Genomic DNA, 26,885 nt, shown 5'->3' with positions numbered 1-26,885 from the left:
ATGAGTTTGCAGAAGGAAAAGAAAACATGCATGCCAGCGCTTTCTGGGAAAATGAGCGGTGTTCTTGAGGAAACACACAAGTCGAGAAATGCATTTGAAGTTAAAATAGACTATTTCAGAAATACTTTGCCGCAAAAAGTAGTTCAGCAGAAGCAGAGCTAATGCAATCTAATGTCCCCTGTGCGGTGCTTCCACTCCTTCATCAATGACTTGCACTGCAAAGCCTAAGGCGGGGTGAGCCCACTGTGCTCTGCTTACTGAATTTCACTGTGGCGCACAGTCAAATCAAATTTGATTTTGGATGTTCGCGTAGACGCCACTATTTCTGATTTTGGTGCCTACGACGCGCCAAACGTGGTTATCCTCAGGGAGCTGCACTGTGCTGAGCCTGTGGACTTGTTGCGGCACTCTGCGGAGGCCGTCATATTTATACTACGTAGCAGACTGTAGCTACATGCAACTGTAGTGCCTATGCCCAGCGTTTGCTTTGTGCACAACAGCGCTTCAGTGCGTGCTCGCTCTCGTATGCTCCTGTCTGGCTATGCTACATGGTGTGGACCAACTTTCTCCTTCACCAGCTTGACCGACGGATAGTAGCCGCATCCAACTTGTGCATCTTGAAGTGCTATCAATAAGTCTTCCAAGGCGCCTAACCGGGAGCAGCCGGGAGTGAGCGGGCGCTCAAGCATGCATGTGGTCTGCCCTTAAAGGGACCCTGAAACGATTTTGACGATTTTGTACAAAAGTACCGAGTTGTTAGAGCAGGTCCTTCTGATCATTAATTGACGCATCTAAGTGCTCTGCGTAAAGCATGTAATTTATTATAAGGTTTTAAAAATGTACATCACTGCCGATCGCAGCACATCGCTCGGCTGAACTTTAAGCCGCCCCTACCCATTTGACGTCATTTACCCCAATGACGTTAGTAGGGCGAGCTATCCTATTGGCTGCCCAGGGTGTGTCATCAATAATATTTCCAACTTTATGGTGAATAAATGTTGTTCGTAATAGTTGGAATGTTAGTTAATTTGCTTCTATAAAAAGAAAGTAACAGAAAGAGAATGCACACCAACAATTTCTCACTAAACTTAAGCACTTCCGGCACACAAGAAACGTCTGCTTGTGTTACAACGTGCTCCATTTTGACGAGAGCTCCACAGTCAGAGTCGGTCTCAGTCTTTTTGCGAGCACCATGATTCGACTTTGTTGCCTTGTGGGCTGCAAACGTAGTGACTGGCAATATGTCAAGCTGCGACATCGTGTCCCTCTGCAAGGCAGCAGATGTTCGAGCATCGGATTTGGTTAGAGCATAGCACGCGTAATGCGAAGACGTGGGATCTTTCCCACCTGCGGCAAGTTGTTTTTTCATCCACTTTAATTTCCATTAATTTACCATTTCTTTAATTAAGTTAGTAAGTACAAGTAATTTCCCCTATGTTGCCCTTGACGTCTTTGTTAGTTAGCTTCTCATGATATGATTAATAAAAATCGGGCCCCTCAGTTAACCCCTTTCTCCTCGCTCATTACATAACGAGGGTCTGAAATCCGGCAACATTGATGCCTCAGGTAGCATGTGTGGGTTTATTGACCAGTTGCCTTCACCCAAAAAGATCACGTACTCGTGACACCTGCTGCAGAAAGGATGTTCCACATCCGCCACCAAGGTTTGTGAGTGGTGGCGCTGGCTAACACTGCCAAGGTTAGTTGTAGTAGTAAAACATAAATACCCAAGAAAGTGTATGGGGAAACGGCGCTGCGGTAGCTCAATTGGTTAGAGCATCGCACGCATATGCGAAGACACGGGATCGTTCCCCCCCACCTGCGGCAAGTTATTTTTTCATGCACTTTCATTTCCATTAATTTATAATTTCTTTAATTCAGTTAGTAAGAACAAGTAATTTCCCCCTATGTTGTCCTTCGCGTCTTTGTTTTTGGCTTCTCATGATATGATTAATAAAAATCTGGCCCCTCGGTTGACCCCCTTTCTTTTTTGCTACAAAATCAGGAATCTGTACTTCTAACATATATGACATGTAGGACTTTTGTTTTTTGTATTTAGTATGACAGAGCTGTGGACTTTGTGAGGATGGGTGGCCTTCTTGCCATTGTACCTGATCTAAACTCCACATCTGACACTGTCCGTGAACTGGTGGCGTACACCCTTGGCTCGGCATTGCAGGGGTAAGTTTTCTTCTTGGTAACCTCGTGTACCATTACACCAGAACTAAACTGATAAAATGATAAAACATGATAAACAAACTGGAAGGTATGTTCCCATTCCACATTCAGCCATCGTGTCTGTCACTGGTATGATTCATTCACAAACACTTCGAAGTTTTGAGACTCGGGTGTATTCTGGTGTATTCTGGTATATTTACTGCTTGTGCATGTTCATGCATTGCGGTTTTATGGTTCATTCGACTGGTAAATTTCGAGTGCTCTCGTGCTGCAGTTTAAATTCGGTTTGAAATCGAGTGCAAAGAACATATTCACCTGGTTCATTGAGAGTGCTGGCGCTTCAGCTCAGAGTGCTCGGAGGTGCTCCCACCTACAACCTGGGAGCGCAAGCGAGATACAGCAGTAATTCAATCACGTGGCTACTCCAGTTAAAAGCACCTAGCACATTTGACTGGGGCAGACTTTCTCTGGCTCCAGTCTCGAGAGGGCTCCATATCGCTGCAAACTGAGTTGGGGCGTGGTAGGAACCAATCCGATGGTACCATTAATAAGCAAGAAGAATAAGAGCAATCGAGTGGTCAATATGTGTTAGTTACAACCACATGAAGCCAGCAGACAATGAATGAAGCTAAAGAAAGCATAGCAGAAATTAAGTTTTTTTAATGTGGAAATAATTAAGAAGAGAGAAATGGAAGTGCATGGTAAGACAATTTGCCACAGGCGGGAGCTGAGTGCACATGCAGAGCTGTACCATTGCGCTATTGCAGCAGCCACCTTCCTGCCTGCTTTCTTGGTTATTTGTGCATGTGTAACAGATCTAGCCTCGGGAGTCATCCGACGGCATCACATACAATGCTTCACCTGCAGTTGAAAAGGATGGAACGAATGCTATGCACAACAATAAAAAAGACAGAGTCGAATTCACAATGCTTTTTTCGTAAGTGCTCTTTGTCATTGGCCAACCGCCTTCACTAATGATATGTCCAGCATCAGGATTGACTGAAATTTTCTCTTAAAAACACTTCTAATATAAGAGCTTTTTGTGAATACGGGCCAAGGGCTAGAACCCAGCACTGCAAGCATTGAAATGCTGTGCATGACAGTGAATAGATAAATGTCTTTGTGTGTGCACGGAGTTTCCTGATTTGACAAATAAACCTGAAACACTTGTCAGATGAGTAGTCTTTAAAAAATGATATGGTGTCAATGCATCGTAAATTACATAAACACATAAACATAAACAGATTGTGACATGCTTTTGTGAATGAATTTATCAGAGGTTACTCTTAGCTGTTGCCATTACATCTGACTTGCTGTCATTCTCGTAGTTTTTAAAATGATGTGCTAACATTCTTTGCTGAAGATTTCTAGGCGTGTACTTCTTATGCACATCTAACTTTATGCATAGGCCGGCGGTTCTGCTTTGCCACAGTTCTTCTTTTGTTTGATGTCATAAGTGGAAGGCTCTGCATAGGGTTCTTGCAGGTTCCGTTGTGTTGGTGAGAAGGTGTTCATGCTAGGTAATAGTTTGGTTTAAGTGAGTCCATTAGAAATGTGCCTGAGTGTAACTGTAAGTTACTGTATATACCGTATTTACTCGCCTAATGATTTCACCCCTGAATATTGTCAGCAAAATTTGATATTTTTTTCTTTCCCGGTGTAATGATCGCACCCTGAACTTGTCGCAGTGATATGTCGTATGCCAAGTCTAGCTAATGATAATTGCACTTACCATCTGTCAAATGCTACGCGAACGACTCTTGAAGACATATCAAGCGGTCTGCACGCACCCAACATTCTTAAGCAGATGCCCCATTAATTCCTTCCATCACTTTCCGCACTTCCATGAAAAAAAAAGCTACAACCAAACTTGCCTCGGCTTTATTGCTTGTAGGCTTCATAATGGTTTTGGTCAACAACAACATAAAAGGCGCCTTTCGATTCTTCTCGTCTGCACTCGTGGGCACGCAACAAATCGCGAGCGGCAACGATAGTGGCCACGTTTACACTGATACCTTAGAAGTGTACCCTATTCATACGCCGACGCATGTAACGCAGCGAAGATATTTGCCCACCCTTAATGGAAACGTGCCGTATTAGGATAGCAGTGAAGATAAATGCCGCAGTTTCAGCAGCATGCCTGCCATGTGTTTCTGTCACTGGCAGTTAAGCGTGCCCATCTCTGTTTCTGTCCCCTCAAAGTGGACATGGCTACGTTATTGTCGCAAACTTGACGATATTAATGATATTATTCATTACTGATACGGAAGAAACTGTTTCAATGCGTGTAATGTACTCATAAGAAATAATCGTGTTCGGCGTGTTCGGCTTGCTCCGCCAGCCGCCATTTTTCTTTTGGTGTCCCGCACTGACAGCGGCAGCTACCTGCTTGTTGACCCATTGTCATCCCGCAGCAAACGCGGGATGAAAAAAGAAAATGTTTCTTTTCGCAGAAAATTTAAGCCGTGCAATGATCGCACCCCTGAATTCGCCTCAGTTTTTTTGACAAAGAAGTGTGATCATTATGCGAGTAAATATGGTATATTCCTTAGTCTTTCTTGTCCATTGTACTGGAGTACATAACTATGCAAAAAGAGGACACAGGACAAGCTAAGAAATAATGAAGATGGCACTTGACCTTGTAGTTTCTTAGCTTTTCTGTCCTCCTTCACAATGGAACTTAACCAATCAGCCCCTCTGACTCTCTTGGTTCCCTTTTACAATGTCTTAGAGCACCAGATTTTCTCTCTCATCATCAGTGTGTGTCATATTAGATGCACTGCATGTGCTTGTTTTTTTGCTGCAACAGAAAAGTAATGCTGGAGCAACACATAGGTGTAACCCAACTACAAACTATGTACCGTATTTACTCGAATCTAGGCCGACCCCAATTTTAAGCCGACCCCCTAAAGTCTGAAGCCAAAATAAATACATATATATTACCTCAAATGTAGGCCGAACAAAAAAAGCGAGGACAGCGTTCATAAAATGCAAATAGCATTTATTGAATCTGAACGTGCAGAGCTCATTCAACCTCGTCATCGCTGCTAGACTCATCGCTGTGTTCCTTGTCACTGTCACCTTCAAACAGTGCACTATCTTCGGTGCCGTCAAGCGCATTAGATATGCTGCACTTTTTAAATGCACGCACGATCAAAGTACCTGGGATGTCATCCCACGCTGCAGCTACCCAGCCTGCCAGCTGCGATGGCGATGGACGTTTGATGCGGCCCGTTGCCGTTAGCTTGTGGTCTTCATCAGTCAACCAGTCTGTGTAATATTTCCGCAGATGATCCTTGAAAGGTTTGTTGATGCAGACATCAAGTGGCTGCAACTGGCCCGTCATGCGGCCTTGTATGACAACGAGGTCCGTGTTCGCTTGGGCAAGCGCAACCTTCACGTTGTCGGTCAAGTGCCCATGGTAAGAGTCGACAACAAGGAGCAAGTTCTTTGTCAAAAGGGCTCCTGGACGCCGTCGCCACACAATCTTAACCCACTCTTCCACCATCGCACCAATCATCCACCCGTTCTCATTTGCCTGCACAATGATATTTCTTGGGAAAGTTTCTCGAGCAGGCAGTGTCTTCCTTTTAAATATCATATAAGGAGGGAGTTTATGTCCATCAGCTGTGCAGCACAGCATCACAGTTGCACGCTGCTTCTCGTAGCCCGCAGAGCACACCTTCACCTCCTTGGCACCCTTTTCATTCACGGTGTACGCCACTGGCATATCAAAATACACAGCTGTCTGGTCGGCATTGCCGATTTGCCCAAGGTTGTAGCCTGCCGCTTCTCTCTTTTTCAGTACGTAGCACTGAAAAGCTATCAGTTTTTCTTAGAAATCACTTGGCAGCTTCTGGGTGATTGAAGTGCGACGTCAGAGGCTGAAGCCGAAGCGCTTCATGAATTTCTGAAGCCAGCCCCGGCTGGCTTTGAAATCCTTTGGTGTTTGGCCTCGCTCCCTTGAAAGTTCCCTAGCTTTCGCTTAGAGCACTTCTGCTGTCACTGGAAGGGCAGCTGCTCTTTGCGTCCGACCAAAGTCGGCCAAAACTGTCTCCACTTCGTGGTGACGGCCTTTCTTTGGTCCGCTAAATGCCATCCTCGTTGCGGTGCACGCAAAAAGCTGCTGTCGTCCCCTCTGATGACGGCCGGTTTTCTTGTAGACTCCGAAGTCCCGCCCGGCTTGAAGCTTCGACGATGCCTCTGCGGCTATCACAACTTTCCGCTTGAAAGCAGCACTGTAGCGGCATCTCCTGCTTGGTGCCATCGCGATGACACCTCGCCGCACTCCGATACGGCCGACACGACACAGGTTAAAATGGCGACCTTGCTTGTGTACGGTTCGCTACTGGCACGGCTAGTAGCAGCTGCGATACTGACTTTTCTAGATGGCGCTAGCTATGCACCATATTTAGCAGTTTCAATGAAAAACTGGCGCGTTTTTTAATATCCTAGAATCTAAGCCGACCCTAGAGTTTGGAATATGATTATTTGAAAAAAACTATCGGCCAAGATTCGAATAAATACGGTATAGATGTACAGTGCTCATGGAATGAAATGGGACATGGAGCATTTAGTAGAACCTACATATGTGCAAAGTACGCGAGAGCACCATGTCATGTCGCTAGGAATTTGGTCACCAAAGGTGACGAGGACTCCGATGTAAGTGTACACGCCAGAATTACGTCTACGTGACACAAACTGCAGCCAGTTGAAACGAAAGTATGCGAGCCCTAAATTGACGCGTTTCATTCTGTGAGCACTGTACAGTGCTCACTGAATGAAATAGGACACGGAGCATTTAGTAGAGCCCTACATATGTGCAAAGTACGCGAGAGCACCATGTCATGTCGCTAGGAATTTGGTCACCAAACGTGACGAGGACTCCGGTGTAAGCGTTCGCGCCAAAATTACGTCGATGTGACACGAACTGCAGCCAGTTGAAACGAAAGTATGCGCACTACTTAGCCCTAAATTGACGCATTTCATTCCGTGAGCACTGTACATGCAGGCTGCAAAGTTTTTCATTCCCTTCAGTGCTGGGTGTGTTCATACAAGGACAACAGAGGGGCGCCCCAAACTATTTATTGATTTAAACAAAATTTTTATGTGACAAAGCAATATCCCTCCACACATCTTAACCAAGCTTACTTTTTCAGTGCATGCTTTTGTTTCAGCATGAAAGAATCTTAACTGAGACAAGGTGGAAAATGCCGCTTGCACAGGAAAAGATTTTTTCTTACAGGTTATACTTATTATGCCTACTTGACAAATATATTAATGAAAATAAAATACAGTCAGCTTTAGTTAATTTGATTCTAACGGGACTGACAAAACTGGTCGAATTATATGAATGGCAGAAAATATGCCTAAATATGCTGTTGATTCATTCGCATTATTTTCTTGTAAAGTTAGCTTCACCGCAATACAGCTGTTATGTAGTGAAGCATACCAAGCGGGGAAAGGTATGAAGGCGGGAAAGCTTACCCACGCACACGCACAGTCTCCGGTCACTGCACGAGCACTGAGACGCCTAATATGTTTACTGGAAGGCTTTCATAGTTTTAGACAGACCCCCGGTCTGTTGTTGGCTTTAAAGTCTCCTTGTCTTTCGGAGTTTTTCCACCTTACCGCCTTCCTTTTTGCTTGCTTTCCAAAAACACAGATTGTTGTCCCCACTTCTCAGTGCACAGTGCGTGCAGTTGTGTAAAATTAAGGAATGCGTACTAGGCTCTGTTAACGGTCTCATATACGAGACACTCATAGTGGTCGAAACGAGCCACAGCAACGTCAAAAACAGATCTGAACTACACGTATGCTTGCTGGCGCACGAAAGCTCGCGCCAGTGCCCACCCACTTAGCTCACGATTTTTGCCTTGGTCGACATTGTTTCATATTTTTGTGAGGCAGCCAGAGCTCCCATATTTGCCTGGCTAAGATATCTGTGCTCGTGCCGTGCTTTGATGCTTACTATCTGTCCTGCACCATCTGCATAGGCGCGCGGGCGCAAGCCCTTGCGCACCGGCAAGCGTACATGTAGTTTGGCAACGGCCAAACTACGCATACACTTGTTGTCTAGGTGCTCGCACTGTGACTGGAGGCGGCGCATGCATGCCTGTATAGTTAAGGAATGCGAACAATGTTGTGACAGTGACCTCATTCAATTTTTAGTATGCGTCACCGCATAACATGGCTGTATTGCGGCAAAGCTGACCAGTCAAGTTCGAATTTTTCAGCGAATGCCAATGTTGAGATCGAAATAACGGAGGTTTGGGCCCGTAGAAATGTATGGGTGCTGACTAGTACCTTTAGTCGAGATTGAATTAACCGAAAAATTGAATCGTAATCAAATTAATTGAAGTTTACTGCACATTTGATTGTTTTGGCAAATCTATAACACAAACAAAAAATGGCAAACTTGGCATTTGAACAAAAGACTAAAAAAATAGAGCTTTGAACGACAGAAAGTTGAACTAGTTGGTAGGAATTCATGTCAGAAAAAGTTAGGCGTGCAGACGTGGAGTCAAGAGGAAAACAGATGGCGTTTTTGTTGTTTGTTTCTCTCTTCATGTGTGTTTGTCTGTGTGCTTAAAAAAAGATTGATCTTGAACAAAATCTTTAATCTGTTTTGTTGTCGCAAGTTTCTTTTGGTATTTCTTCTGCTCATACTTTGCTACATCTTGAACCCGTAACAAAGTGTATTTAGTATACCGTACGTTCCGGTAGTTCTAATGTTGGAGGCAAATTTTGAAAAATCATGAAACTTAGAAAATTTGACAGTTTTCATGCACGAACAAAACCATCCTCTCTGATTTCTATGGTATTTTCTTAAGGTTTTGTAGTGTCATTAGTTATCTGTTATATGCAAAAGCTTCTTGCATGTATCATTTTGTCCCGAGTACAAAATAAAGCATTAAATAGTGATGTATAGGCTGCAGTGTTCGGCGCACCACAGCCTTCTTTTTTTTATAATGTTGCACCAGAGAAATGTCGAATTTAAATTATAGCTCGTGTTTGTGCTGCGAATTAATAAGCAACCTCAAGTGCTATAGAGTGAACACAGGTGCTTTTTATAAGAAATAAAAAGATGTGACTAGCTCTAATTACAGTCGATGGCTCATTGGATATGGTGTTCTCCTGCGGAACTCAACGCTGCAGTGGAATGCTATGGATTACATCGTATCACCTGTCCTTACGTTTACCCAAATCTAAGTACTGGGGTGTCTGCTTTTCATTTGAATACGACCACTGGGTCAGGGAGTGGAACCTGTGGCATCGTGTTTAGCAGGAGAACACCATATCCAAGAGCCACTTCAATTAGAGCTAGTGATGGCCTTTGTATATCTTATAAAAAGCATGTGTTTTCACTCTTTAGCACTTGGGGTTGCTTATTAGTGTGTTGTATAAACGGGAGCCATAATTAAACTTGATGTTTGCGCAGTGCAACATTATAAAAAACAGGCCATGGGGCGCTGAACGTCGCAGCCTATACATCACTAATCATTGCTTTCTTTCGTACTAAGAACAAAATAATGAAAATTTTTTTACATATAGCAGATAACTGATGACAGTAGATAATCCTGGGAAAGTTTGGTCGAAATTGGAGATGGTGGTCGTCTTTAATTTGTGTGCGAAAACTGTAAACGTTTGTACGCTTTGCAATTTTTCAAAATTTGGTGCCAAAATGAAAAATGCCGATAAGAGATACTAAATACACTTTGCTGTGGGTTTAACATGTAACAAAGTATGCATTTTTGAAACTGCCTTGAAAAGAACTCATGGTAGTAAAACTAAAAAAAAAAACTTACAAATAAGGACCCAATTTTCTGCTTCTTGCTAAAAAAAAAAGCAAAGCATGTAATTTTTTTGTTTGTGTTGTAGGCTTGTGCAGACAGTTGAGTGCATTTTATTTTCATTAATGAAATTCTGCAAAGAAGGTATAAAACATATGAAATCAATTTATAATTTCAATAATTTTTTTAGACCTTCTCAAAGTTGGAACATTGTGCAACTGCATAGGCTGCATTTTCCGTCTTGTTTCAGTTAAGATTTTTTTTTGTGCTGATACAAAGGTGTGTACTGAATAAATAAGCTTGGTTTCGAAGTGTGGAGGAATTTCGTTGTCATACAGAAATTTTGTTGAAACAACGAAATTGTCGGCTCTGCCTGTCCTTATCTGAATAGACCTTGCTGCTGAATATAGAAAATTAGCTGCTGTGTATTTTCCTAAATTGTGTTCACATCGTTTATTGTCATGCAGGAACCCAAACGTGCAAAGGTCGGTGCTGGGCCAAGGGCTTTTGCCACAGCTACTGCGCCTCATTGTGCTGGATTCATCAGTACGAGTACGACTGCGCTGCCTTTTTGCACTGTCATGCCTGGTGCGCCAACTCCCAGAGGCTCAAGAATCCCTGCTCCACCATGGTGGGCTGACCGTGCTTGCAGGTCTCTTCACTGCACTGGACAGTTCACCCAAGTTACAGCTGAAGGCAGTTACACTCTTGCATGACCTGGTCATCGAGCAGGTGGGAACGTTGGCATAACCTTTTTCTTCCCGCCATCACATTATATGCACTCAGATGAAGCACCGATTGCATGCCAGTCCATATGAGTGAGTGGCTGGGACTCTTAGCATGTGTTAACATTTGAATACCTAAGCTTCTAATCAGTAAATGAGGTTGTGATATACAGTTAAACCTGGATATAACGAAGTTGACAAAAGCTCGCAATTTTTCGTTACATGCAGGTTTCGCGTGAAGGCTCGTACGAATGATGCAGAAACGAAACCAAATAGCTCAATATATCCGTGAAGGTGAACTCACCCTTCAATCATTTATTTTACACTAAAAAACTGCGTAATTTCCGCTTGCTTCTTCGGCACGAGTGTAGGCACAACACGCCGCTCCAAAGAGGCTAAATCGTGTAGAGCTCCTTCATCGTCGAGCGAGCCGACGAAACGGCGCATAACGTCCATTGCGTTCATCACCTCCTTTGCAGTAGGCACGTCACACGGATCTGCCTCACAAGCACCATCATCACCGCCATCCAGATTTTGCACGCTTTCAGCTACTGCTGCATCAGACATTTCTTCTGTAGTCACGGCGGCGTTGTCGGCAAACAAAAAGTCGGTCAGTTCAACGTCGTCGGGTACACCACCGTTAGTACATAGCTCGTTCCACGCTTCGGCCACATTGGACGGAGTAGAAAGGTCTTCCTCCTCCTCGTCGGCACCAGCCCGTGCGTTTTTGGCTATTCCGGCCTTTAAAAAGCAATTCGCGATAACTTCTGCCCTGACCTCTTGCCAGGAGGCAGCAAGCATCTCGACTGCTTGATAAATGTCGATCTTCATCTCCCGTTCCAGACGGATGTCGAGAAGTATTTTCAGGATTAGTCGGCGCCGGTAACAGCATTTAAAACTGTTAATGACCCCTTTGTCCAGGGGTTGTATTAGGGACGTGCAGTTGGCCGGGAAGTAATGCAGTTCGATGTTCGACAGCTGCAGGCCCTCGACGTGGTGCGCCGAGCAATTGTCCAGCAGTAGGCAAACTTGACGGCCTTGCCGCTTGACGTCCTGGTTAAATTCCTTTAACCACTCAGAAAATATTGGCCGAGTCATCCACGCTTTGGAATTCGCCACATACTTCACGGGCATACGCTTCGTTCCCTTAAAACACCTGGGACGGGCACTTTTGCCGACAACTAGCGGGACTCGCTTGTCTGTGCCGTCGAGGTTGGCACACAGCAGAATCGTTATGCGGAGCTTGCTCTGCTTTCCACCGCGGCAGTCATCGCCTTTTAACGCTAGCGTGCGGCCCGGAAGCATTTGATAAAATAGAGCTGTCTCGTCGGCATTGTAGACATCAGCCGCCTCGAAGCGACTCAGGATTCCAGGCAGCTTGTCAGCCACCCACGAAGCAGCAGCATCGCTGTCTGCGGAGGCAGATTCGCCGCTGATTACTCTTCCGACGACACCGTGCCGGCTCTTAAATCCCTGCAGCCACCCGTTGCTTGCCTTGAAATCGTCATGACCCAAGATACACGCAAAATCCTTTGCCTTCTGTTGCAAGATCGCGCCGCTTATGGGTACATTTCTGGCTCGCGTGTCCAAAAACCACGTGAACACTGCCTTGTCCACATCAGTGTATGTGGACAGCTTCAGTCTTTTTTTCTTCGAGCTTGTTCCCGACTCCACTGCGTTTCTGATGCTGTGTTCCGCACTCAAAATCGTTGATAGTGTGCTCGCTGGAATGCTGAAACGGGTGGCAACGTCCTTCTTCTTCTCGCCCGCGGAGACTGCATTTAAAATTGCGAGTTTGTCTTCAAAAGACAGAACTTTTCGTTTTCTGGCAGTAGAACTCATCACGACCAACCGACGACGCAGTTAGAAGCGGAGACGCACGACTACACGCCGACAGGCAGGCCTAGCACCTCCAAAACAAGTCGGACAAACCAGTACCAGAGCACAGTTGACACACGCACACGTGCAGAACGCAGGACAACACTCAAGATGGCGAATGCAACGCACCCATAGAGAAAGAAAAAAAAGTGACGGATATCGTTCGTCATCGTCCCTCCCCCTCTCTTTTCCGGCGCCTTGGCAATGAAAGAACCGGCTATCAGCGTTGCTTTTCAAGTGAATTCTTACACATAAGTGTGTATAAGCCGTTGAAACAAATGAAAATCACAAAATAAGAATGCTTGTCCTCAAATCCATACGAAACAAAATAATTCTGCAAGAAAAATCAGCTGCCGATACCAATGCCACCTGGTGCCACGCTAGACAAGCAAAGCCTGAAAAGACTGCTACGTTAGGCACGGAGCGGCGCTAGTTGCCGCCATCATCATCATCATCGCTAACTTTGCTCGGTCGCGGCAATCCCTGGCGTGCGCGTAGCTGCTGGCTCCTTACAGCATTAATATTCAATAATCTAGAGCATTTCTTCGGCCGAATTTTCCTTAAAAGTGCTAAAAGTAATGACTGATCAGCTTTGGGAGTTCGTTACATCAAGGCTAACCGCCGCAACGCGTTCGTTACATCAAGGTCGAAAATACATGGGCTTCAATGGGGGCAGCGTTGGGGAATTCAAAAACTTCGTTAAATCCAGGAATTCGTTACATATAGGTTCGTTACATCCAGGTTTAACTGTACTAAGCTTGTTGGTATGTGGTCACAAAAGCATTTAGTATAGTGCAACTAGCATTTGGGACTGAGAGGAACAGTCTTGTTCTTCCATGTCTATTTGCTGGTTACATTACATTGAATGCATTTGTTCTGATCAGTGTATAGTTGAACACCGTAACAACGAAATCGATGGGGCTTTCTCAAGAATTTTGTTACTAAATGAGACAGCACAAACAGGGAGTGGGCTGCAAAACAAAACCGCACTGCCAAAATTCCATTACCCAACTTTGGTGAGCCTTGCTGTGCACTAACTCTGTGGTTTTACCCTCACAACACAGTAAGTAGTCTATTGCAGCATCGTCATCACGTGTGCCTAAGAATGAGAAATTGTGTAAAAGGTGTCTAGCACATCCCGTGGCATTGTCTTCTCATTTCGCGCCCCTTGGGCCTCAGTGTCATTTGTTTCACACATGTTGCCCGTGGTGGCCTCGTTAGTCGTTTCCTTGTGGACAACCATGTCTTCGTACGTGCGAACAAAGATATCATGGCCATCTAGAACCGCATTTACAACAGCACAAAATGCACCTCATGGTCAGCGATGGTGGCACTACATCAATAGCACTGGCAGTTTGTGATGCAGCTTTGTTCCGTACAATGCCAGTAACATTTGTGCCTGTGGTGGGCAATATCTGCACAAAAAATTAAATAATATAGCAAAACATTGTTCTAGTGCACAGAACCGCCAGTCCCCATTACGCTCTCATAGGCATCCGTGCAATTTTTCCCTGATATGGTGAAGATGGGCTATTGAGACAAAAAACAAACAAACCAATATATATATATATATATATATATAAATACATTTCTTTACTACATCTGGAATGTGTATAGTTGTACCATTGAAAATAATAAAAAAAAATAAGAAAAAGGCATGTAAGTTTATTACCCTAACGATGACAGAGTAAACATCAATCTCACTTACCATGGTTTTAGCAACTATGATGATTTAGATGAGCACTGGTTGCCTTGAATTCTGATCAGGGTGGTTATTATGCTTTTCTATAAGAGTAACGTTGGCAGCATCCATACGCATAATGATAGCAGCCTGTGAATCTGCATTTCAATAAAGATAACATTTGAACTCTTTTGAACGAGAATCAACCTTCTGTTCTTAAAAGTTTTTTTATTGTAACAGAAGGGGATTGGGGGGGAAGGCAGAATCATGAACTACGGCTATAGTGAAGCTACTGATATACTAGTGAAGATTTTTCCCGGTTCCCACAACTTCACCATGATGAAGTTACCACTGTATGTAACATGCAGTACCTGCTGTATACGTTTAGTTTGCCATTGTTTGCATCATGCCACAAACTACAAATGCCAGGTTTTAGGCATGTATTGTGCAGAATCTTGGAGTGTATATGGAGGCCCGGTGGAGAGTGAAACAGGTTTTACAAAGGTCACTGCTCTGTTGGTGTAAGGAGTTAGATGGAGTATGCGAATACAGGTGAGTGGGACAATATTCCATGCCTCATGAACTTCCCCATAATATTAATGGCATGGTGATGATGCATTCTTTGCTCATCAGTCCCAGGATTCATAAAATAGCTCCATGGAGAAAGCATATGCACATCGACTGTTAAGCTTTTGAGATGCAGTGCATACCTTTCATGCTTGTAATGTACAGAGCTGCTGTTATAAACAGCACAAGGCTGATCCTTGACTCGCAGATGCCTCTTAAAGAGCAATGCGAGATCACTTCAGGTGAGTGAAGTATCCTTTATGACTGGTTTTGTTTATTTGGCAGAAAAAAGTTTGTTACTAGCAGACAAAATAAAGGCCGAGTGGCTGTTTCGATTTTAGTTGACATGCTTTTTTACTGTTCTTTTGATGTTTTGCAGCGCTTGAGGCATGAATCTGGCCAGCCAACTGACACAGAGTAAGTTTCCTCATAGACCTTTTTAACTCTCAGCATAAAATTCATGCATCCGGTGAAGCCCTTGCTGTGTTCAAATTGGTTACCATATGCGACGGCGAATCAGAAAGTCTTTGACCCTATTTTCTTATTAGCCAAAATAAAGTACATGCAGGTGATTACAAATATACGTACTATTCTATATACCTTACACTATTTTTTCACATAGTCCCCACATAGGTTCAGACGTTTGTCTCATCACAGCACTAAATTTGAGATGCCCCTGTTGTACAATTTGTCTGGCTGACTGTGGAACGACCGTCAGACTTCACGGCCTTTTGCGAACTCTTGACACTACTACCTCACACTTCTCAAAGCAAGATACCTTTCCCCATACGTGGGCTGCATTTCTCTGTGGATTTCGATGGGTGTTTTTCCCTTACTCAATAAAAAAGGAATCTCACTTTGTTGCTCATACACGATGGACATGTGAAGCACAACCGCAATCTTCAACAACTGACAGCAGCGCCGTGCCGCGGCGCTGCCAGTGTGGTCTAAGAAAGGTTCACTGCTGGAAATGGATATGTTGACTTCGCATCTACAGCCATACTTTGGCTAAAAAAAATAGGGGAAAAGACTTTCTGATTCACCCTCGTGGTATTCTTAATCTAAGCCATAGGTGACAAGAAAAAGTGCATGTGAAATTAGAAGAATTATCAAGAGTTCAGCTGCCATATATGTCGCTCAATCAACTGTAGCTTTGTGGAGAGCTCCACACTTCTGATTGTACTGTAGTGATTTCAGTGGCAAAACACTTGTCTGGTGTCTTGGAATATATGCCCGTTCCAAAAATTGAATAATAATAATAAAAAAGCAAGAGGAAAAGAAATCATTGTCTTAGATTGTTGAGCAGTAATCGAGCGATGCTCTCAGCTAAAAATGAACAAAAAGCTATGTCCTCTAAAGTTTGTTATTAAAAAGTCAATGTGCTATACTTAATCATTTATGTGACCATGGCAAGTACACTGTGCAATGTCTACTTGGCAAAATATTGCTGCTGCGCAAATCATGTTTGCATAGCTCCCATTACTTTCACTCAAGGTGTACATATTTAGGAATATCTGTGAAAGGCAAGATGTGCTAAAACCATCTTTCATATCCCCTTCAGATGCGAGTTATGGATTTTCTATAAATGAGCAAAATTTACACAACTTTATTCCAAGGCACTTGACACTTCATTGCAAAAGACAAGATGGTAGGGAGGTGCTTTGTGCATTTTCTAATGAGTCATCATGATTAGAGAGTAAATAAATATATATTTGTTGTGCAGTCAGTAATGCTCAGTTTTTCCATGGATATTATTGAACCACAGACTTGAAGTGCATGCACAATTTATTTGTTAACTGCTGTCAGGATTGGGGGCTCAATCCCATCGCTTGTGATCCGTTGTCAAAATTGGAGTCGGGCATGAATTAGAAGGTAGCTGGCCCATGCCGTCGTCCAACTTATCCACGCTGAGGACGTTGATGAAGGGAAGGACTGCTTCTCATCGAGAACGAGGAATATGGGTTTATTTACAGTATTTATATCAGTCTAACATGACTGTTTGAGAAAGTACATCAGTCTAACACGACTGCTTGAGAGAGAGAGTGACCTGAGCAGCCACACAACAGCGGTTTTTAAACACTCGGTCCTCTCCCGATACAAGGTGATGCGAACGTTCATTTCGTCATCGCAAACTAGCCGCCTCCCCGCAGGACGGTCTACACACACAAATGCACACACGTTCGAATGTCCGGAGCCGACGTCAGAGGGGCCCCGTAGAACTCGGAGCCGTTCCGGGTAGTGCGTTGGGGAGTTTGGGAACAATAGTTGGCCTGCCGAACTCATCCTGTCACAACGGCGATGAGGCTAGAGGTTGGTGGCGGTTTCAGCACAAAGCCTGCTTCATCGAACGCATCCTAGCTGAAGCGACGGAGAGTGGGGGATGCCCATATTGTTCCCCGACACAAAGTCGATTTAGTCACGCTGTGGCTAGAAGTTGGCGGCGACGCTCCCGGAATGTTGCTGCCATAGTTGTAACTGGATGGCAAACTTTCACTGCAGCTGGCCGTTCTTAACAGCGCCGGAATGTTGCCGCCATAGTTGTAACTGGGTGGCAAACTTGCACTGCAGCTGGCCGTTCTTAACACTGCATGCATTATAAGAACTGAAATTTTTTTTCTACATTGTGGCCAGAATGGGTCACGTTGAACATTGTACTAGTACCTTCAGCAAAGTGGTTGTTTGTGGCAGTAGGGAGCACGTTGTAAATGAAATGAATACATATTGAGCATGCAGGGGGTTCAATTCACTTGAAGCTCAATGTCCACTGCTTTTTCTTGGCCACCACTATAGAGAACCGACACAAACAGGTTGTGTCCACAAATGTGGACACTGTGCCCCAAGGGGATATAAATGAAGCCAGGATTGGCAATTTTAAGACTGTTTCCCAGTTTAGTGTTGCATTTCTGAACTGTCTTTTTTTCTTACGACACTTCTATGCATTTTTATCTGGTGTACAATAGCAAAATGCCGTTTTCCTCATTGTACTTTTTCGTAGGCTAATATTTTGTACAATTTTTGGGCAGTAGCCTTTTTTGCTCCTCAACTACTGTTGAGTACAATCAAGCACATTGATGAGTATAGATACAAACTTTTGTGATCGTAAGACTGTTACAGTTACCAACTGATAAATCAGACACCGATAATCCGGACACGTTCGGTGATTCGGACAGTTTCACAGCACCACCAATGGCCCCATAGACTTAATGTGTAAAGATGACCGATATTTCGGACAGCCGCCAGCTCTACATTCGATTATCCGGATTCCGTCCGTGGCTGTAACGTACGCCAACTCTGCTGCCATTATCTCCTCTGGCAACCTTGATGAGACATCAAGTATGGCCTCAGAGATTACGCACTAGATAGTAATCTCTGAGGCCTTGATTGCTGCTGTACGCCCTTGAGATTTCACTGCAACTGCTGATCGTGGAGGCTTTGCCTGAATTGTGCGGTCGCATTAACATTGCGATCATCACATCCTCTTCTGGCACCCCCACGCATGGTCGGCTATCGCCATTCTGTTTGTTGAGTTTGCATTGTGGACAGTGTTCTGCCATGCTGTGCTTGTTGGTTTAGTTTGTGTTTCAGACAGCACTCTGCTGGCTCGAAGAAGTCTTTCCTGTGAGGTTATAGATAGGCTGCGCCAAATGGCACCAACGGTTCCTTCACAGTCAGACTCTAAATTAGTCTTGAGTCGCAGTCCGAATGAGCTTGACTCCGCAACTGAAGAGGTAGAATGCCACCTACCACAACGAGCTCAAATGCGGACATCATTGATGACCTGCTAGGCTGCTGTGTGCCGATTCCTGTCGCCGTTAGATTTGAAGACGTTGCAGACGTCGACAGCACAGTTTCGTCGTGTGCCAAACTGAACAATGACGAAATAATTGAGCAAGTTCTCCCACGGTCAAACAGCGACTCTGACTCAGATGGTGATGTGCCGTGTGCTCCAGAGCCTTCCACATGCAGATTTGACTCAAGCCGTGGCAGTCCTTGCATCAACGTACAGCGAAACTCAAAACTGCCAGAGATGCAGGTGGACTTGGTTGCACTTAAGCAGAAGTGCATGCAGCAATGCATCGACAACTTGTTCTGTACACAGGCTCTAAAATGTGAATAAAGTGATCTTCCGGTAATTCGGACTCCACAGGGAATGTAAATAAGTCCGCACTATTGAATGTCCGAAAAAATGTATGTATCCAAACACATACGCTTTTTTTTGGACATTCAATAGTTCGGACTTAATTGCATTCCCTGTGGAGTCCGAATTACCGGTTGTTGACTGCATATAAGTAAGCACACAGTTGTGTTGCAACATAGCAAAGAAGTTGCACATCTGTGTGCACTTCAGGTTTCTTGTCCCCCATGAAGGAGCACTGACACAAAAATTTTTTCTCATATTTTTTACTTTTTTGGAGAGCTGTCAAAGCAGGAATTACTCTATGAACCCTGAATTCCTCGAGAACACAATAAATGATTATATCACTTTTAAATGTGATCAGTTCAGTATGTGCACCAAGTGCAGTGCAGCTTCAAACATGCAAGAGGAGACTGGTTATGTCACAAAAACCAGGGGTGGTAGTGGTCATGTGACAAACACCACTGATGCACACACCCACACCATAGCCCTGGCACTTAAAGCTGAGTCCATAGAGCTCTCGACGGGATAAGAGTATAGAAGGTGAAAGGAACCCACCCAGTGGTGTAGCAACAAGGGGGGGGGGGGGGGGGTGTCATGTACGTCTGAAGACACCCGGAAATTGTTGATATTCTCGCCTTCCTCGACTACACCCAAGGTGGGGGGGGGGGGGTGCGGGGGGGTGACAGAAGACCTATGGGCCCCGGGTGCCAGACAACCTAGCTACGCCACTGGACCCACCCCCTACACTCCCAGAGGAGTGACAGCAGTCCTAGGAACAGGGCTAACCCATGTTGAATGCAGAGAAGCACAGATTGAAAGGTGGAAAGACCAATTTGATGGCACGCTTCTAGCTTTCAATAAAATGGTAATTGCATGGCCTTCAACTAGCACACCAGGCTGACTGGGGTTCACATGAGTTTTCGAGACCACGTAACCACCACTTTCAGCTTTCATGATGTTAACCTCCTGCTTCGTGTCAAGCTGCAGTACACCTGACATGCGTCTAGGTTGATGCACTTAGTAGTTATTTGCTGTGCTGTCGAGGAATTGAGGCTTCATACTGTAGTTACAAAGTTGATAGCTATATAATAAATCGGAAAAGGTTTAGCAGATTTCATGCATTATGGGATTTTGTTAATATGAGCCATTTGCTGTACAATGCATGCAATTAAAAGTTTCTATTTATGTGTACTTCACTCCCGCCGTTAGGGCTCTCAAAGGGGCCATCAGATGCAGACTGCATACCCTCTATAAGTACCCAGTCTCATACAGCACGATTGTGATGTGAACCTCCCGAACACTGTGTAATAAGAATATGTAATGCCATCTAGAGTACAACACACAACATATCAGCATAGTGAGATTGAAGAAACATCTTACACACATGCAGCGCCGAACTAGACACTATGTGCTGTGTACGAGAGAGAACAAGGGAGAGTGCTTGACATCACTCTCAAACACCCACCCAGTTTTGTGGGCACAGTGCAGAGGCTGTGATTGAAAGAACACCTAACACCACCTGGAGTACAAAGTGCAGTTAAACCTCGATGTAAGGAAGTAGGTAAAATCGGCAGCTTGCTTTGTTATATTGAAATTCGACCTTTTATGGAAATAAGTACAGGAACCGATCGATTTTTCTTACACAGAAAGGGGCTGCAGAATTTTCCGAATTATCAGGCAATTGAAGAAAGCAAGTTTGAATGAGAAAACAATTCATTTTGATGAATTTGGGAGTCCGCAACGAATGATACGGTTTTATGCTACGTTGATGATATCTTCACATCGCCGGTAGTAATTGAGCGAAGCTAGCCACGCTTTTGCGTGCACTTCGTCCCCTTAAGCGTCGGCCACACTGGGACAACGCTATCATGAAAAGTGCCGGCAGAGAGGAGTGCATGCTTCATCTGTCTCTCACTTCGAGTCACCAAAACTTGAGATTAAGCAACCTCCAATACTAAACACATGAGAAGACAGCTTACATGATGTCACATCGTCTCAGCATGCCCACTCTTTGCACAATTGGCAGATTACCTCTAAATCAGGGTGCGCAGCTGCGTATGTGCTCAGCCACGCTTACAGCCATGTGCAACATGGCTGAGACGCGCGCAAGAAATCGTGACGTGTGCCAACTTACAACCCCCCCGCCCCTCACGCACGCTTGATGCTGTTACCACGAGCTCGATCCCTTCCCCCTCTTTCCCTTTGCTCACGTTGGATGGTGGCACTTGTGAAGCCACCATCTTTCTTGTTTCACCATCGTACACTATCACTCGCACCTAAAACACAAAGTGTGCGGGGCGTGATAGGATCTTATCACACATGGACTTGCACAGAACATGACACAACTCCACTTTGGTGGTCGCTGTTGTTGCGCCGGCCACGTTTTGAGAGGTGCATTAGCAAGCAGCCACTTGTAATTCAATCATTTGACCATCTGCGTCCGTGGAAGTTTCCGTTTATTGTCTCAGCATTCCTTTGCGGTGGAAGTGAAATCTTGTTATATTGAAATCGCATACAAACACACCTCGTTATATTCAGGTTCTAAATACATGGTGTTCTATGGACAAGAGGTAATGAAAAGTTAAATTCTTCGTTATATCAAGAATTTTGTTATATTGAAGTTCGAGGCAGTCTCAAAGGTAGTGCAATGTCTTGTAGCACCTCAGAGCACTAGTTACCACAGGAGAAGAATGGGGAAAACTGGCCTACTCTCACTTGGCACATGTGACGCAATGCATGTATATAGTATTTCCACTAGCTTGTGGGAGAGAACTAGTAAGGTTGTTATTATATTTACTTGCATAATGATCGCACTCGCGCAGTGACCCCACTCCTGAATTTTGTCGTCAAAATTCAATTTTTTTTCTTTCCCGTGTAATGATTGCACCCCGAACTTGTCGTAGCGATATGTCGTGTGCCAAGTCTAGCTAATGATGATTGCGCTTACCATCTGTCGAATGCTGTCGATTGCTACGCGAACAACTCTGAAAGACATACCAAGCAGTCTGCACGCACCAAACATTCTTAAGCAGATGCGCCATTCCATTCCTTTCATCACTTTCCGCACTAGCTTTAGGTGCAGGTTAAAGAACCCCAATTGGTCAAAGTTTCCGGAGTCCTCCACTACGGCGTGCCTCGTAATCAGAAAGTGGTTTTGGCACATAAAACCCCAGAATTTAATTTTAATTGAACTTTCCACACTTCCCTGAAAAAGAAGCTATAACCAAACTTACCTTGGCTTCATTATTTGTAGGCTCCATAATGGTTCTGGTCAGCAACAACAACAAAAAAGGCGCCTTTGGGTTCTTCTCGTCTGCACTCGTAGGCACGCAACAAATCGCGAGCGGCAACGATAGTGGCTACGTTTACACTGATACGTTAGAAGTGTACCCTATAGATAAATCGACACTTGTAACACAGCTAAGATATTCGTCCACCCTTAGCGGAAACGTGCCGTATTAGGATAGTGAAGACAAATGCTGCAGTTTCCGCAGCGTGCCCGCCATGTGTTTCAATGTCACTGGCAGCTAAGCGTGCCAATCTCTGTTTCTGACCCCTCAAAGTGGACATGGCTACGTTATTGTCACAAACTTGCCAATATTAACAATATTATTAATTACTGATACGGAAGAAACTGTTACAGCGGAAGCCGCCTGTTTGTTGACCTGTTGTCATCCCGCAGCAAACGCGGGATGAAAAAAAATATATGTTTTCGCGGGAAATTTAACCCGCGTAATGATCACACCCCTGAATTTGCATCAATTTTTTTTTACATAAAAGTGCGATCATTATGAGAGCAAATATGGTACTCTGTCTAGCTATGCATGCATAATGTAAGCCTAGAGTGCAAAAAGGGACAAATACAGGATTGAAGACAGGATGAGTGCTCGCTCACAACTGAAGGTAATCACGTGATATATGTGCTTGTGTCTGTGGCCTATGGGTGGGTCGTCGGGCTGCTGAGCTGAGGGACTTGTGTACTGCACCCACTCTCAGGACATGTAATTTAAAAAAATTAATGCTGTTGAGGCTGCAATTGAACTTATCTGTCCGGATGCACGAAGAAACCTGGAGAATGATCCTAATAATGCTTTGCATTAAAAAAAGTGATACAAAGTTTTTGTGCCGGTGCTTTTTTAAATATGCCAATAGCATAGTTATAGCATATTGTTATGTAAGCAGAAGACAGAAGCTAGCAAAACAGATGCTTTTTTAATATCAGTCCAGAAGATAGCGTGCTTCCCATGCCCTTCATTGTCTTTCATAGCAGGAGGCAGTGCCAGTTTTCTGCCCACTTTCCTGCGTTGTGGAAGGCATTTTTCTTGTGTTAATATATGCTCGTGTATGTGTGTGTGGTTGTGTTTGTATACAGTCATACATACACGCTTGAATGCGCACATGCAAATGTAGCTCTGAAAAAGCAAGTCAGTCTTGTAGAAATCTGCAAGGTAGAGAATTTTGTGAAAGGGAAAAATTGTAATTCATTTGGGAGTAGCGCAGAAATCCATGCTGGTCCAAATGTCAAGGCTGGTCCAGTTCCTTTTCAGGGCAGTTGCTCTACCATCTGAGCTAGAAGCACCAAAACTTGAGCTAGTTGGTAGGGATTCATTGGGCAAGAAGGTAAGGCGTGCAAACATGGACACAAGAGAATAGAATCAGACAACACAAACGCCGTTTATGTTGTCTGGTTCTCTTCTCTTGTGTCTATGTTTGCATGCCTTACCTTCTTTCATGATAAATCTGAGCTAATCAGAAGGCTGGCAGGTGGCAGGGTAAGGCTAAATTAACTGACAATTCAAAGTGCAGGAATACTAAATAAGCAAATCAATGTTGTAGAAATCTACACAAGTTGCAATTGCAAGATGAATTTTTCTTCAACATTTTTGCTGGGAAACCCATACAGGTTTCTTTTGGCATTGGTTGCAGGGCAAATAATGTGCTGTTAGCTAATTAATAACTTTGTGCTTATGACTTTCAAGTTAATTACTTTGTGGCACTAGTTGCAAATACAGAATTGGAACTAGTTAATGCTTGAGGCATGTTCATTTAGTACGAATCCTGAGACTAACACCAGTTCTAAGATATCTGGGGTCAACATTACAGTAAAATGCACTACTTGCCATATTTGTACGAGTGTAAAGCAGGTCCTTCTTTTTTTCCAGAATTGCCATACCGCGCATCGCATTATGCTCAGAACCATGCTTCGAAAAATATTGATCTCGGCTTTCTGAGGTCGATGTATTTCCACTCTGCTGATCACTTTCATTGTCTCTGTCACCACTAATGACTATAGAGTTAGAAATTGATGGTCTACTCCGGCTTCACTCACCTTCTCTTTATTGTCAGGATATTTCTTTGTCTTCTAACACTTACATTATGCTTTGTAAACAACAACCACTCTTCGAGTGTATGTTTGCACTTTCTAGGTTGCACCTTATTTGTTCGAGCATCCCAGAATCAAGAGGTTCATTTTTGAGCATATCTGTGACATAGAATTTCCTTCCTTCAGCTTTATTGCCTAATAATAAGGGATATTTCACCATACTTTGTTAGAGTTGGTAAATGTTTGGAAAGGTAATTCCATGGTTAAACAGCCTTTCTTATAGCTGTGAGTAATTTTAAAGACACCTTGTGAAAGACTGCATCAAGTTTGTTTGTACAGGCTATGAGGAACCTGCAGCAGTGGTGTTTTTCTGCTGAGCCTGTCTATATTTACTTGCAGGCTGATACAGAGCATCCAGCTGCATGGATTCTGCAGCTTGGTGCCACGGCTTCTGCACAGCTCAGACGTAGATGTTCAGGAGAAGGTGGTGCAAGCCATGACTGCCCTTGCCGATATGTGCCTAGAAGAGTTCCAGAGGCATGTGACAGAACTGCGAACTCTACTCAATAACTACCAGAGGCAAGCACATCATGAGCACTTGTCAGAGGATGCAGATCACGCAGCTGACTACTATGAGGGACTGCTTCATTCGGTGACACAACTCCTGGACACCTTACAGCGGAAGCAGAAAGATGAATTGTGACCTGTCCTCTTGACTGTGAGATTGTGTTGGCAACTTTGACTGTGATAATGTCTACCTATGTCCATAGTGTGGCTCTAAGTCAGCTGAGGTGTTTCTTCTAAGTAACTCCTTTCAGGTGTATGTGTCACAACAGTGACTACCATCTCTCTTTCAGTGTCGGAGGTTTTTCTTATTGCTCTGAGGCTCATTGATCTATCATTGATCTGTCATTGTCTGTGTTTGGGTTTTAAGAAAGTGCTGTCACGTCTCAACTTGGTGTGCTTTCAAACACACCTGGTCCAATTTGCATGTTACAACCGGAGAATAGAGCAGTCAAGTTTGTATATTTTTCTCACATGTGGGCTTTCATGTCTGTGATGTCTCTTGTCATTAGCAGTAGAAATACACAGGCACCAATGTCTGGCCATATAATACTATCTGCAGGTTATCAAAATAATACACCTTAAAAATTAGTATTTTAAGATGCAGGAGAGCGCACTTACATGGGAAGACCTAAACTACACACAGTGTTGCAGCTACACTTTGATGAAGCCTCAGTTCAAGAACACATGCATCCTTGTGCAGTGGGGAAAAAAAAAAAATTGTGCAAAGGACTTGCACAGAAAAGCTTTGCATGAGAAAGCAGGGCATTCTTCTATAAAATAAGGGAACTTGTGGCATCAAAAAAAGTTTGTTTTAAGATAAGTTACTTGGTCTTCGAAATAAGAGAGCACAGTAGTTGTCATTGACATACTAACTAGCCAATAGGCAAATCTTTTGTTAGTCTTTTTGATACATGTTAATACTGAAAAGTTAAACGTAGTCATTTTCCAATAGTGGGTTACATTTAAAATAAGTCATTAGAGTGACCTTCTAGTCAAAGGACAGAAGTTGAGCACAAAAGAGAGAAACACAACATGGCTTGTGCAATCTCTGTCTGTTTAAGGGTTTAACATGGTTTACATTATGCAATAATGCCAACTGGGTTGGCTATCCACTTTTATACTCCTAGTTATGTAGCTACTGAGCTGTGTGAAATTCACTTACTTTTTGTTGAGCTCAGCTGACATTTCTTCATTGAAATTCTCAAGTTAAGCAACTTTGATGCCAGCATCTGCTCTGTATATTTAAAAAACATGCTCACGTTTGGCAACTTTAATTAAATTAATGTGCCAGTCATGGATTGCCTTCTGCTGTTCAATGTATGGTTTAATGTTTCAATAAATAGGTAATTTAATAAAGGTGATTGCAACTTTGCTACCATTACTCTTGGGACTGACTGATGTCCATGTGGCAAACGCCTGTAAAGACGGTGAGCGTACTTTTCAGAGAAAAAGTGTCAAGTCTTGCTGTGAAAAAAATAAAGTTTTATTTAAAAGACTCTTAGACACCGTATTTTCCAGTGAAGCCTTCCCTGCTGGCTATATGCAATTTTCAGTGTTTGCTAATGCTCCATTCACATTAAAGGCTTGGATATAGTCCAGAGTTTCCAGTGTGCCAGGCAGCGGCTGGCGAAGTCAGCTACATTATGCTGGCGTTTCCAGCATTCCCAAAAATATGCACCTTGTATAGTTTGGCATGTTAAACGTGGCCCGCAACAGCACGGCAATCAGCTGCTGCCGCAGCGCATGCACAGAAGTGCACAGTCAGCAAGCGCTTTTGTATTTGGCGGAGGCGCAGATTCAACACAATATCTTCATTGCACCCGAGCTATAGGCCAGCATGCTGCCGGCCAGCCAAGATAGCGTGCAATGCACTCTGGTCTGGTGTGTCCAGTGTCCTATTCTATTCCTGCGCTGGTCACGTCAAAGCACGCTGAACACTGCCAGGCAGCTGAATGGTGATTTTAGACTCTAGAGCGTCCACTTTACGCTGGTGTAGCATAACTGTGCCTCGTGTTACGCCGGACTATATCTGTGC

The 26,885-nt window shown here is 43.9% G+C and overlaps 1 protein-coding gene across 5 annotated transcripts in view; it reads left to right on the top strand.

The window, feature by feature from the left end:
• The window catches only part of Sil1 (Sil1 nucleotide exchange factor), a 37,290-nt gene extending 10,939 nt beyond the window's left edge, over window positions 1-26,351 (top strand). For all 5 annotated transcript variants that reach the window (XM_055061480.1, XM_050193170.3, XM_050193171.3 and 2 more), the window contains exons 5-8: window positions 2,060-2,181; window positions 10,439-10,703; window positions 15,202-15,239; window positions 24,683-26,351. In XM_055061480.1, the coding sequence (XP_054917455.1) occupies window positions 2,060-2,181; window positions 10,439-10,703; window positions 15,202-15,239; window positions 24,683-24,986 (729 nt within the window). In that variant the 3' untranslated portion in view covers window positions 24,987-26,351. The remainder of the gene's footprint in view (window positions 1-2,059; window positions 2,182-10,438; window positions 10,704-15,201; window positions 15,240-24,682) is intronic.
• The last annotated feature ends 534 nt before the right edge of the window (window positions 26,352-26,885 follow it).

This window comes from Dermacentor andersoni, chromosome 1 (genome assembly GCF_023375885.2).
Source record: "Dermacentor andersoni chromosome 1, qqDerAnde1_hic_scaffold, whole genome shotgun sequence".
Lineage (NCBI taxonomy): Eukaryota > Metazoa > Arthropoda > Arachnida > Ixodida > Ixodidae > Dermacentor > Dermacentor andersoni.
This window is presented reverse-complemented; position numbering and strand designations above follow the sequence as displayed.